This window comes from Drosophila ficusphila, unplaced genomic scaffold (genome assembly GCF_018152265.1).
Source record: "Drosophila ficusphila isolate 14025-0441.05 unplaced genomic scaffold, ASM1815226v1 contig_198, whole genome shotgun sequence".
Lineage (NCBI taxonomy): Eukaryota > Metazoa > Arthropoda > Insecta > Diptera > Drosophilidae > Drosophila > Drosophila ficusphila.
In genome coordinates, this window is record NW_025064092.1 from 5,717,927 (window position 1) to 5,732,670 (window position 14,744).

The 14,744-nt window shown below is 41.3% G+C and overlaps 1 protein-coding gene across 2 annotated transcripts in view; it reads right to left on the minus strand.

Moving 5' to 3' along the window:
- Nucleotides 1-405: 405 nt before the first annotated feature.
- The window catches only part of LOC108088669 (LIM/homeobox protein Lhx1), a 54,183-nt gene continuing 39,844 nt past the window's right edge, over nucleotides 406-14,744 (minus strand). For both annotated transcript variants that reach the window (XM_017186602.2, XM_017186603.2), the window contains 4 exons: nucleotides 13,048-13,238; nucleotides 12,137-12,355; nucleotides 1,529-1,790; nucleotides 406-1,040 (listed from right to left, as the gene is read on the minus strand). In XM_017186602.2, coding sequence (XP_017042091.1) covers nucleotides 676-1,040; nucleotides 1,529-1,790; nucleotides 12,137-12,355; nucleotides 13,048-13,238 — 1,037 coding nt within the window. In that variant the 3' untranslated portion in view covers nucleotides 406-675. The remainder of the gene's footprint in view (nucleotides 1,041-1,528; nucleotides 1,791-12,136; nucleotides 12,356-13,047; nucleotides 13,239-14,744) is intronic.

Here is a 14,744-nt window from a genome sequence, read left to right on the forward strand (position 1 = left end):
ATGTTACGTGTAATAATATTAAAAAAAGTTTTTCTTCAAAAAATGCAGGCAAAAATAAACGATTTTAGAGTTACGAATAAAATGTGCTAATTTACAAAAAAATTCTTTATATGCAGATCTTTCTTTTTCTTTAGACTACAGATTTTTGCATTTTGTTTTTATACACTGATACACATAAATAGTATTCTTTTTTTTTTTTTAATTACAGACAAGACGTTTAGTGTTTGCATTTAATTAATTTTTTTTAGAGTTTTTCTTATGATTTTTTTATTAAAAAAAAAGGTTTACTATGTGCAGCGCCCATTATTTGTTTGTTTTTTATACATTTAAGAGAGATTTTCTTTGTCTATTTTGTTGTTTTTTGTTTAGTTTTAGTTTTATAATTTACAAATATTTTGGCGCCGAATTGAAATACAAAAAAAAATAGCACAGTTATAATAATAATAATAATAATAAAAGTATAACAAAAACAAAACGCAGCAGAGGGGGTGGGGCTTAGCCTTTGGCCAGAACGAGACGGCGTTAGAGCGAGAGAGTGAATTTTCAACGGTATACGAACGAAAAAATGCTCCCTCTCTCTCGCTCTCACTCGCGCTCTCGCTCGCTCGCCGCCGCTCTCTCTCGCACTCGCTCTCTGCCGAAGAGCAGCAGCCGCGTTGCCAACTGTTTCGTATATTACCAAACGAGCCCTTCATTTTGCATATTCTGCGGTTCGCTGAAATTCGCCGAGCTCATGAACTCCGGCGAATTGGTGCGGGGGCCATTTTGTTGCTGCTGCTGCTGCGTCTGATTCGCCGCTTGTTGCGCATTCTGCTGCTGTTGCTGTTGCTGCTGCTGCTGTTGCGCCGCCTGTTGCTGCGCCGCTGCTGCTGCGGCCGCCATCAAGTGCTCGGCGCTCGGTGGCGGCGGCGGGGGCGGCGGTCCAACGGCCGACTGCAGCTGCATCGGCGGACCGCCCGCCTGGCCGAGGAACGTCGCCTCCGGCGTCAGCCCGAACTCGTTCACCATCGGAATGGGGCCGCTGTGGTCCATGGGGCCACCTGAGGGTTAAAGCGGAGATCGGTTGTTAGTTTTCCACGTGCTTTTAGGTTTTAATTTAAAAGAATATTAAAAAAAAAGCATTATCTATCTCTCTTATAAATCCTTAACTAACAATTTCACAATATCATTGAAAAGTAGGTTTTTGTATTTTCAAATTCCTGCAATCTTAAAATTCTTACATTGTGGATTGGGAATAATATTTATGTGCACTTAGCTTTGTAGGAAATTGTATAAAATGTTTTTAAATCAATTTGCAGTCATCTTTTAATCAACCCTAGAGTGAAGGCTTTTCAAAATACATTTTACTTAATTAGTTACTATACTCTTGCATATAAAGAATGTATTCAACACACAAAGATCATTAAAACTTGATACTTCAAACGAAATACAATAATTTCAGATGGTTTTTCAGTAGTTGCATTGATAGCATATTGTAAAATATTTTGGCCTTTAGGAATTCCTGATTCCTAAATAAAGTGAAACGCACCTGGCGCATTGAACGGCATGGGTCCGCCGGGGTGTCCGGGGAAGTAGGGTCCGTCGTGCGGGTGGAAGGGTCCGCCGTAGCCGAACTCGAACTTGGCGTCCGCCGCGAAGTAGGGGAAGCCGGGTCCGTCGTCCAGTCCGCCGGGCGAGAGGTTCATGGGGAAGCCCCTCATTTTGCGGGCGCCGCCGAAGAACGGCGGACGTCCCATACTTGTGATTTGCTTCATGCGTCGCTCCTTCGATCGCTTGTTCTGGAACCACACCTGGAAAATAAACAAAATAGGAGAAAACATTTAAGTTAAATAGTCCATAAGTACATTTTAATATCTTGTATAAAATAACTTTAGTTTAGGAGATATTAAACCAATTGCAATAAAAACTGATTTATCGTTCATTTAAGAATTGTTGTTAATAGTAATTCTAATAAACATATAGTTGAGCAGCAAATATTTTCTTTTTGTAAAAATAATATATCATTTACAAGTAGGCAATTCTGGAAATTGCCAACAAATTTGGGGGCACTGGGATTGCCTTTCTTGTGTCCGGTGTCTCGTTGCATCGGTGTATGGAGGCGCATGTCTAATTGTTGCTGCCCGCCGATTCTTCTGGCTCTGCAGACTGCGATTCTTGTGGTGGCTGTGGCTTTTTTGCATTGATGCTACCGCCGCACCGGGCGGCCGTCGCAAAATTAGCCCCATTCCCCCCACTCCACAAGGGGATCCACCACCGACAGAAGATCCCAACGACCGGACACCGAACACCGAAGACAGAAGACAGAAGACGCGTCTCCGCAGCTTTCGATGCCATTTTTACGACGTTCTGGGTTGTGGGTTTTCGGTTCTACAGCTCTGCAGCTCTACAGTTCTTTGGGTCTTCGGTTCTTTTCGGTTCCAGAAGCACCGTGCCCAGCATGCAAAGTTATAAAATAAAAACATATTTCAAAAGTTTTAGTGGCACCTTTTGGGTCCGCTCTCCGCCGATCCTTTGTCCCTCGTTTGTTATTCCCATCCTTTTTATTTCCTCCTGCTCTTTATTTTTTGTCTTATTTTTTATTTTCGTATTTTTTTTTGGGCTGCCCTCTTTTAATATTCATATCTGGGACGCTCTTTTAATGATCTGCTGCAACTTTTTTGATTTTCTCCTGGTTTTATATATTTTTCTCAATGAAATTTTATGATTTATGTCTTTGCGCTTTTTTCTCTTCTGCCGTTTTTTTTTTTTGCTTGGTTTTTTATTTTGCGTATTTTTTGGCAAATAGTTTCCAATGAATTGGGCTTAGATTTCTGGTGTGCTTGTGTGTGTGTGTGTGTGTTTAGACCCAGTGCAGCTGTTGGCCGAGAACCTTTGCTTGGTACCTTTGGCAATTTGAGCGTGAATTTTAATGACGAGCGCCGTTCTGCAGTTCATTTGAATTTATGAACTCGTCCGGCGACTAGACATGCATACAAGTCGGGGGGCCCTTCACATTTCACATTTATAAACTGACACATTCGGCGGCGCAGCGAATTTCGCTAGAAAATCCTTTTTTTCGGGCCCTGAGAAATCCAGAGCCGCAAAAATCAAGAGAAGACCGAGCTTTTTCATTTTTTTTTTTCGTATTTTATTTAATTTGTTTTTCTTTTCTCGATTTTTTTTTGTTCGGTTGTTTTTGTATTTTTCTGTCGGCAAACAGGATGCACACAAAAGGAAGTAACATGCTGTGCATAGTTGGATCCCAGACATATAGCGCATATATACACCATACACCGTACACCATGCCGAATCCCGATCCTAAACTCGAGTTCTCTGTGGAGCGTGTGACTTTATGACAGCCGCGAAGATAATCCCTCGGGGGAACCAGAAAGAGGAGTTTCTCAGATGTAGGAACACACAAATCTAATGGGAACGCGACAGAAGCCCGATGGTTAGGCAAATTGGAAAAGCAAAAGCAAAGGAGCTGAGGAGCTCTGGTTAATTCAGGTAATTTCCTTGGCAAAAGGCGATGGTTAAAGCCCCGATTTAGCTATTCTAGATTGTAAATCGTTAAAAACACAACAGTTTGTATGCAGAATGGGCTCAAAGTAACGCGGGCCATGGCGTAATCACCTCGATAACGTCGTAAATGTGGCAAAACTCAATCCGGCAGCAAGCCAAGGCGGGCGTTAAATAAAAGGGGCACAAAGGGAAACCCACAAAGGGTACAGAATCCGCAGAAACACGCGGCTAAGCTGCCACCGCATTTCAATTACACGTAGCACACAGCAGCGCCATAAATAAAAGGTGCACCACCACCAGCACCACCACCACCACAATGCCACCTGAATGCCACCCGAGAATCGGGAATTCAAAAAACCGAGAATGCAGAAACCAAGAACCTATAACCGAGAACCTATAACTGAACCACCCACAAAACCACATCGAATCCACTGGAGTGCTCACCATATTTTTCCATATGCGATATTTGCCTCTGTGGGCCCTGCGGTCACATAATTTTTCATTTTCATATGCACACCAAACAAAAGAAACAACAATAGTGCAACAGAAACAAAACAAAAAAAAAAAAAAACGAGGAGAAGAAAACTGAACGTAAACTGAAATATGCATTTACAATAGTTTTGCATTTGTTTTCCCTGTTTTTTTTTCCCCCATTTTCATTTTTTTTCCTGTTTTGTGGCTCCTTTTGCTCCTTTCAACTCCGGAATGGTTTAGTTTTCCCATTTCTTTGTGTTTTTTACTCTGCGGCACATTTTCCCCATTGTTTTGTTACGTCCACAAAGAAAAACAGCAACAAATGGCAAATGGCAAATGGAGTGCGGCAAAAAGTGCAACAGAAAGAAAATAGCAGAGAAAAAATAAAACGCAGAAGTAAACAAAAAATGCCAATTGCATGTGGGCGTCACACTGCGCGAAAAGGGGGTGAAAATAATGGGGGACTGTGGTTTTTACGTAGCTTCAGTCCATTATGTAAGTTTCAAGATTTAAATGGAAAACCAAAAGAATGGAGTGACAAGCGAATTTACAAGTTTTGAATCTTAATAACTGATGGAAGGATATTAAACAAAAATCCATTTATAATAATAAGTTGTTCAAATATCAACCTTTTCTTTGGATTTGTGCGGTAATAAAAGTTGTTTATTACCCTAGATTTTTATTTCAAATCCCCAGTTTCATAAATATCCATTAAATATGCAACAAAATCAAAACTCCCTCTATATTTTCATAGAGTTTCTCCGATTTCTTGTGCACTTCACTGTTTTTGCACTCCAATTAAAATACCAGTTTGCTCAACGCGAAAATTTGTTAGCCCACAGCAAATGGGCGTGAAAAGCTTTTCCCGCAATAAATTTGAGAAAAATATTTTCCATTGCCTTTGATTTGGTTTCCATATGTTTTCACGTATTGTATATATTTCTTTACTCTGCCAATGCGCTCTTGTGTATTTTAATTTTAGTTCTGCAACTCGTTTCGCTTTTCGAGTGTTTTTCTTTTATTTTGTATTTTGTATTTTTTTTTGCTGGTTTTTTCGTGGTTTTGCCCTCGGGCTTATTATACGGATAAAAGATATTACGATATATCAAAATCGCATCATTTACGGTTATCATCATAACATATTTTCCTTGTTCTTGCTGTGGCGGCAAATTGTTGGCAATTTTGAAAAATGTGCGGCTAATATTTTATTTCCGCACTTGGGCACCGAAATTTGTTTCCAATTTGGAGCTTTCAACAAATTTCCGACTTAAATAAATGGGGAGAGGGGCAGTTGAACGGTTGCGAAGGGAAGAGGGGGCGAGAGGGGGGAGTTAAACTGAACTAAGTTGAACACGCGGCCAGCAACATTTGAACATTTAGTTAAATTATAGGTTAGACTCTGACATAAAAGGGCAAACAACGTAGCATAATGGCCCATGGTAGCAATCACAAGGGGTCGGCCTCCGAGAACCGAATCCCTCACATAACAAAATGATTATTGCAGTGAGTGGAGCCGGGCACTGAGAGAAAAAGTAGGGGGGCGTGTGATACCCTGGAGTTGGTTAAATAGCGGAATTGTTGTAACCTTGGGTGGGAAAATAACTTAAGAGTCTCCAAAGTTACAGAAACGTATAAAACCTAATTTAAAATAATAAAAATCCTTTCCAATTTTTGGGAATCTATGTAATATATAAGCTAGGCTATATTTTTCAGATAATTTAACTCATTTAATTTACAATTCAAACAAATGTTCTTTTTGAAACGAGATTTGAAGTAACAGGAGACCTACAAAAAATGTTATTTTTGCTGGGTACAAAATCTCTAGAAATCATTATTTTTAAACAGGGGGAGTTTTTTCACAGTGTGCAACAGGGAGCTGGTCGGTCTCAGAGGGTTAACCGAGGTGTGCTCTCCTGCCTTCGACCGCTTCCATCTGCATTGTGTTGGAAATTATAGCAAATTATGTTAAACGGCAGCGCGTTTGGCCTCCCACCTGCCCCTCCCCCTTTTTTTTCCTTGCTCATTTCGCCGATTGAATGATGAGGGGGTGGGGCAGGGGTCAGATATAATATATATATATACACACCACCACCTGAACGCGATCCTCCTGCGACGAGCAGAACTCAAATGTGTGTCACGTTTCTGGTTGCCTTTGATTGATATAATATGATTGGATGTGGTGCGTTTTGCGATTTGAGATTTGAGATTTGAGATTTGCGATTTGCCATTCAGTATCCGATTCCGATTGAGATCGGACTTTTAAAACCAGACCCCATTTCGATATTAGTCCATTGTTTTGCGGCTACCATTTTGTGGAGCCCTTTTCTTTGGCTATTTTGTTAAATTAGTTTGCTATGATGCGGCAAGATTTGTTTGTTATTCTGTTTGGATTGCCTTTTCATGTTGTTTTATTGTTTGTTGTTGCTGCTACTCCCCGCTTAATTGCCAAAAACAATGGGGCAACTCCGGTTGGCTTTTTACCAATGCCACAATGGTAGCAAACGAAGTCGGCAATAACAATTTTTAAGGCTAATCAACGGCGGCATTCAAGTCAAGAAAAGTTAAAGCCCAAGAAACCAAAAATAAACTAAACTGATTTGGGTTCGAAGGGGGATTTCCTAGAATTTCGGGGTAATCTTAGGCAGAAATTAACCATCAGTTGCTTATAAACATTTTACTTGCACTCAATCATTTCTAAACACTGTTTTATGAACTATCAAATGCGAATGGGGAACAGTAATTCTTTATGATCTGCAATCATTCCCAGGCCATAAAAATACATTTTATTTACAACCAAGACATCGTATTTCTCCTACTTTTTGACCAATTCATTATTCCCCTTTGAAGTGCGGCCCTAAAAAATGATATATGGCTTATTAGCCATTAGCAAATACCATGTAATGGATACCGCAATCGTGGGATCGGAGTAAGAAGAAGAAGATCTGAGACCTCCGATGGCGATTACGATGATTGCGATGACCTCAAGCACTCGCCGATGATTTGCATTTATCGAGGGGCTGTCGTCACGCCCTCGAGTCAACATATCGATGACTACCGCTTGTTTTCCCTTCGGTTTCCTTTGGCCAACCCGGTGAGGCGTGAATTGGCCTCGAGTAAGAGTTAACAGATAATTAACTTCTTCTTTTTTTTCCTACCCATCTGTATCTGTGTCTCAGGTGGATCGTTTCTCGTTCTTTTTTTTTTTTTTTGTTCCCATAGTTTAGTAGGTGTTACTGAGGAGGAGAGCTCCTTGCATGAAACAGCACTTTTTTTCTTCGAGGGTTTCGATTTCGGGTTGTATTTCTTTTTCGGTCATTTTCCCTCTGTTGTTTTGTTTTTTTTTTTTTTTGGTAGCTCCGGCGCCTCAATCGGAATTAATAGCAACTTGATGAGTTGTTGAAATTATAATTTCGCCCCCTTTCCCTTCCCAAAAACCATTTGCCGAGTCATGGGCAAGAGGGCGCCCCCGAGTTGAACTACTATAGCAATCCATGTTGGAATAAATGCGTTAAATTAGCCCCTCGTGAATGGTTCAATCTTGGCTTCTTTGGCTTCTTTTCAAGTCGCTGCGGTTGCCGCACAACTTGCAGTTGGCCCTAAAGAAATCAAAACAATTTCCGCTCAATTAATAAAAGCCCAGCTCCGATCTTTGACTAATTAGTTGGCCATAAAACAAAAACCCGAAAAAGCCGAAAAACCAAAAACCGAAAACGAAAACTCTACACAAATGGCAGCCCCCTAAAATTTGTCAACTTCCGACGGCACACGGAGATAACAAATAAAATATATAAAAAGCATAAATCTTGGGGGCTCAAAACTAAAAAAAAAGAATCCAACAAGGGAGAAAAAAATAAAGCGAGGCAGACAAATGCAAATCACGGCTGGAAATGCTCTCGAATATGTTTTCTGTTGACAAATAAACGCCTCTGCAAAACGGCGAGACAGCACTTGACAAATGTCCGGTTCGCATCCGCATCTGAGTGTTCAGATACGCAAACATATATACTCGTACAAACATATATACACATTCGAGTATCTGCGTATCTGAGTATCTCTGTATCCGCGTATCTTTGTATCTTCGAGTCACTGGCGCCAAGCTCAGCGCATGCCACATTAAAAATTTGTTTAGCTGCCGCTCGCGCTCCGTCGACTGTGTGATTTCCTCCCCCCGCCTTCCCCTCATTTACCCACAACTCTTTTATTTGTTTATAATTTTTCAAAGCTTAAATGGAGCGAAAGAGACCCGAAAAAGAACCGACTTTGACCCCCGAATGGAATGGTTTCCCCTTTCTCCCGAGAAACAGGTTGACTTCCCAGGCGACATCCGCGGCCATAACTCTTCGAGAAACGCATTTGGTTTTATGCCCGGCTTTGGTAGTTATGCCGCTTAGATATGCCCAAATATCCACCTATCTATCAGTTATACAAATGTTTTATGGCCTTTCTCATGGGAATGATTTGCAGCGGGTTTCTCAGCTGTCAAGTCGACAGCCTTTTAAGTTTCGCTTGGAATTTAGTCGCATTTATCTTGAGGGGAGTTTAAATGTAAAGTTAAAAATGATATACTTAAAAACAAAAAAAAAAACAACTAGATATGAATTTACATTCGATTAGGAAAATCTTAGTAAATCATTTCAAAAACTGTATGCAATTAATTTAAGTTTTAAAAGATTAAAAATCCGGAAAATATATATTGTTAACAATTTACATTTTTAATTGTTAAAAGATTTAAAAATAAATACACAATATAAACTTCACTGAATTACAATTATCTCTAATGAAACCTTACTAATTTTTAAACCATTTAAATGAAGAGAAATCTTTTAAAATATTATAAATGGCTTACGAGACTCTCTATAAAATCGTTTATCATTAAATAGGTTCTTCTAGCTGGCTTATAAGATGTTCCTAAGTTTGGCCTGGTCAAGTTCTGATCTATTTCGATCTGGATACGCTTTGCTTCTGCCCCGAGTTCACTGCTTTCATGTCAAAGTTCAAGACACGCCAAAGTTGCGGGGGAAATGCGGCGGGCAAACTGTTTGTGTTGGCGCCCAACGTGGGGCCCAACTTCTGTCCCGTGGCGAGGCTCTTTCCCCACTCCGCCCCTCCCCCTCCCCCTCGGTGAAGCCCCCCTGGATGCCCACCGTTTCTGTGTCGGCAAAAGTTCTTAAGAAGTTTTTGTGTCATGCCCTCAGGTTGCTGCTGCCGCTGTTGTTGTAAAATTTATTATAAAACTCACAGCGGGCGGGCGCCCAAGAGAGAAAGATGGTCGCCGAGAGTTGTACAAATTTTCTCGTTGACATCTGTGGAGAGTTCCCATTCCCCTTGCCGTTTCCCCTCCCGCCCTGAAAACCCCCACACTGCCATTTGGAGACCCATCCCGCTGCTTTTGATGAGCTGACGAACTCCCGAAGTCAACGCTTTGATGGGGATCGAGTTACTCAAAGCTGTTTCCCCAGAAATCAGCTGGAAGCTGACTATATCTATGTTTATATTCTGTTTGCCGCCGACATTCGATACGCTTGATATTGGTGGAAAGCAAAAAAAAAAAAAAACACACACAAAACTGAGAGAGTGCAGTCTTAATGAAGATGCAAATGTATCTCCGAGTGCCGCTGACAGGCCACAGATGTCCAACCAAAAAGAAACCCCTTTCGCCCTCCGATTTCTTTCTTTCTTTCTTTTTTTTTTTGGACTCGAGCAGATTAAGATTTGTTTGGTGCCTCCTCTTCAACTCGCTGGCATTTGTCACTTTCGTTTAGTTGTGAAGAGGGATCCCGAAGAGGTGTTGATTGTGTCACACTTGTCGCCTCCAAAAAACGAAAAAAAAATGCGAACAGTTTTGAGCTCGAGAAATTCAGAGGAGCGGACAAGAAACGAATGCCGCCTAAATATCCTTTAACTGTAACCAATGACACATCAAAGACCGGCGACCGAAGCCCAGAAAACCAGAACTCTGAACTCAGAACTCACAACCCAGAAAACAGAACCCAAAACCCGAATCGAATCGAATTGAACTCAACCAAAAAAAAAGACGAGCCCGTGCCCATCTTTAAGTACTCATGGGATTGGAATTCGGGCATTTCGAGTGCCTCCGATGATCGCGTGGTGATCGGGAAAACAATGGGAAAACCAGCTGCAGGAGGCCACGGAAAATTCGTAGCCGCCGCAACCTGTTGAAAATTCGAGCAAGGTGCCCCACCGAGGCGAAAGAAAAGCCGGCATAATGATGTTGTTGCGGTCAGATCGAATACATTCGAATACTGGGGAACATATGCTGCGGATATCCTTGACAGGTCAGATGGAACAGCTGGCTAACGATGGGAAAAGTATTCGAAAAAGAACGATCCCCGCCCGATTATTTGAAAAACACTGGGAGGGTCCTCAACTTAGCGATCTGTCAGCAGCAAATGATTTTGAAATGAAAAGGTGAGAGGTGATGGCATAGTTAAGTACTCACTTAAGTTGTACAGAAAGTGTTGTGAAAAATAAAAACAGAACATTTAGGAAAACTAAAACTGTTGTGAAAAATAATTAGATTTTCTAGCTTAACTAAAGTAATTTTGTTTATAAACAAACCTTCAATAAAACATTTATTTTTGTATTCAAAAGCAGCTAATTAAAAATGCATTTGTATTCACCAGGAAACTCTTTAAAAAAAACTACTTTATGTTCCATTTTATACTCGACAACTAGTTAAAATTCTAAAACTCAAGATCGGTTAACTTCAAAAGGTTGCAATTAAGTTTCTGGCTTAGCAGCACTTCCTCAATTAATCCAAGAACCCAGAATCGTTTTAAGCTGCCTATATAATATGCTCAATTTGCTAAGCACCTTTTCTAATCCCATTACATAAGCTTCAAGCCCTGATTTTCCAGCAATTTTCTTGTAATCGCAGCATTGCATGTTACTCAACATTTTTGAGAGAACTTCTCAGCGCTTCTTGTTCAATTTTCTGCAATTTTTGCGCATTTATTATTCAGTTTTCTTTACATTTTCTTTTTTTTTTTGGCAAATTACTCCGGCTTGCTATTTTCTTTTTTTTTGGCTTTGCTTTCTGGGCGCATTGAACTTCCGTTTTTAATGCGCTGCCACGCCCACATGGCGACTGCAACCGCCCTCGTTCCGACATTAATTTTATTTTTATTGTATTTGGTATTTGGTTTGTTGTTTTTAGTGGCCGAGCAATGAAGCGTTGCAAGGCGGCAACGGCAACGTTGAAAAATCGCGTCCGACTATTTTTTATGATTTTTTTTTTCATTTCTTCTTTTTTTCTTTATATTTTTTGTTGTTTTTTTTTTTTTGTAGGGGCAGGGGATTGAGGCGGTGACCGCGTTTGCTTTAGTTTAAACATTTGCCAGTCAAAGCGCGCTTAATTTATGCCTTTTTATGCTGATGAAACGCAGACGGGACCGCTCCACAAAAGCCAAAAGCCCAGAGACTTCTACTTCTACTACAAAACCACTTGGAGGTCGTCGGTGGAGGAACTACGATGCGATGCAAACAAAGTCGCCAGTTACACAGAGAAAAATTAGTAAGAAATATAGCAACTATTCAGAAGCTCAATTCAAAGTTTTGACACTATAAATTGCATTTTAAAGTCATTTCTTCCTCGCTTTTACATTTGTAAACCTACTAAGTTGATTTATATAAAATCAGTTAATAGTTTCCTTTGCTGTGTATGGAAATGGAATCGTTAAAGCAAAGCTTGGGCCAAACATCTCGGTCTCTTCCGCTTCGGGTTGCACTTGCCCTCTTCAGTGGAAATCGCCGGGTTCACCAATTAAAACTCATTTCTCGCTGGTTTTAATGGGTTCAAAAGTGGAGTTTGTATGCGGAGTTTGAGGAGGATTGTGCCGGATATTTTAGGGATGCAGAAACCTTTGCTTAAGCATTTCGTTAAAATATTGTATTTTAGTAATCATATTTTGGTTGTTATTTAAAGGAGTTCTTATTGCATCATTTTATAGCTTAACTAAAGGATTTAATTTGATTCATAAGATTTTATAAGATTTATAAGAAATTGTATTGTTTAAAAGCATCTCAATACCAGAAGTAACTGTTTCACATTAGACACTCAACTTTCATCTATGATCCCCATTCGAGATGGTACTATCCAGGCACTCGAGTCCCATGAAAACTGAACCCATGAACAACTCACCTGTATAACGCGCATGGGCAGGCCGGTCTCCTTGGCCAGTTGCTCCCTGATGTGGCGTGTCGGCTTCGGCGTCTGATTGAAGGCCGTCTTGAGCACCTCCAGCTGCTTGGCCTTGATGGTGGTGCGCGGACCGCGTCGCTTCGATCCGTTGGCATCGTCGGGACTTTTGTTCTCCGCCTGGGAATCGCCGCGTCCATCCGGATCCCCGTCCAAGGAGCCCTGCAATCGATTCAGAAAAAAAGAAAACGGAGATGGGTTATACACATACATAATATATCTCGTTCATACATCGCACTACAGTGCACACAATGGCGGAGCCTCATAATCGTTTGCCAATCATTAATCAAAGCGAGTGTCGAGTGCCGCCGGAGTGGGAGACCCCGACAATGCCACCTAACCGAAACGATGATCATCAAAGACCGAATCGATGGAATTATCATGGCGATTAGTCAAGTACCCATTGAACTTGGGAATTTAAAGGGAGTTAATAGTGTAATTTGTACTCAAGTTATCACCAAGAAAATGTAGTTTAACAGATGGAAGTCTAAGTGAGCCTGTAAACTAATATAATAATGGTATAATTAAGAAACATATTTTAAGTTATTTATCTAATGAAAATTTCTAGTTTCATGATTTTTAAGATTTTCTATTTAAATAGTGGAATATGGAAATGAGCTTTCTGATTCTTTGCAATTTAAATCAAGTTAATTTGAGTTCCCTTTAGGATTTAAAATAAACCTAGAACTATCAGGCTCTGTTGATTTCCCCCACTTTTACTGGGTAGCACTCCCATTCATTACTCGAAGTGGGGAAATCGCGGGGAAAACAAGCTAATGATGCTGCTGCACAGCGATCGAATGCGATCTGCAGCATTTGGTTTGGTTGGTTTGGCTGGTTTGGTTTGGCTTTACCTGATCGGAGTCGTCATGGGTATTTTTGCTATCGGTGCTCATGCTTTGTACTGATATATCCGATGTGCCCAGAGGTCCGCCCGCTGAGTCCGGTCCATTGGGCCCCAGAACGCCCAGTCCAAGTGCCGTGGCCCGCAAATGCGGCGGATCATCGTCGTCATCGTCTTCGCTCGCCGAGCCCATTAATGAATCTGTAAAAATTCCAAAAAAAAAAAAGGAAAAAAAACAGAGGGGGGAATAAGTAATATGTTAGGGGAAACGCTTGAACAAATTGCTGGGATACTACTCCACTTAAAATACAATTGCAATAAATAATATTTGCGCTGAGTTAAGCTCGAAACGAGGTTGGAATCGGTTTGGTTTGGGTTTTTGGGTTTGGAATTGGGAGTGGGTTTTCGGTTTCTGGTTCGGGATTGGGTTTATTTAACCGACGGGGTCACGTGTCACCATTTCATGGTCTAAGTAGCCGCTCCCCCTGCTGGTGTTCTGCCATCGAATTCCCTCGACTGGTGTTCGGGTCACGTGTCAACTGCAGTTGTTCCTCGCTGATTTCTCTATGAGTTGATTAGGCCGGGGGCCTTATCTCCCATGCCAAGTTCTGCTCTCGGCAGCCAGGCGGCCAAAACCGGGCGACTTTTAAGCCCTCGTCCATGCAAAATGCTGACACGCGTTCGACTTTCGAGCTGAGCTGAGCTGAGTTTTCTGGCTCGTTCCTCGCTCGACAGATAAGAGGAAAACGAGCCTCGAAACGTGTCACTCAAATAGAGCATTGTTTTCGCCTTAGGAAGGGAAATCTCTGCTGCCAGTGGAAAAACCCTCGGGGAGCACCTGAAAACGCTCCCCGAGGGACGCTTGCCAGAAATAAATTACACTTTATTATGCATAATCTAATCCGCACCAGATGCAGCCAAATAAAAATAAAATAGAGATAGAAATGGAAACGGGGGTTGTGGGTTCAGATCTGAAAGAAGCTGCGTTTCTGGGTTTCTGCTGTTGTGGGATTCATGGACTCAGCGATTCTGTGATTCTGAATTCTGGTTTGCAGTCTCATCTGGCACCTGTCACATCGACTGACTCCGCGGAGAAGAAGAGCTTAGCGCATTGGGAGACGAGTTGATGGGATGAGTGGAGATGATGATGAGATTCCAGCGATCCAAGTGCGGAATCATCGCCAGACGGGGCGATTCGGTCGATGGGGGGTAGCTTTCGCATTAGATATCCTCAGAGGTACGGAAAGCAAAGCGAGCTGACAAGCTGCAGCTTTAGTCTACGGTTGAAGAAATACTACTTCCATTCGGATGCCAATGTGGCTTTGGTTTACAATGTATTGCAGCTCTAACTACTGCCTCATTTTGGTATTGATTAGTTTTAATATGCTTTCTGATAATGAGAGAAGCTGATCAATGGACCAATGGATCTTTGAGATCAGCAAGTATTTCAATTTAATTTAGGATATTTTTTATTATAAAAGCTGCTTAATCATCTGTTTATCAATCTAATAGGTTGTTCTAATAATATACAATATATGTACATTTACTAAGATTCCCTAGCACTAAGTTTAAGCTCACTATTCTCTACTAAATAGCTGAGTGAAAATGCAAAACCCCTTTGATCCGAGAAGCTTCCCAGCATCTGGGTTCCCAAGCTCAAACCCATCGAGGAAACCCGGAACGGGAGAAGGGAAACCCGCGAGATCT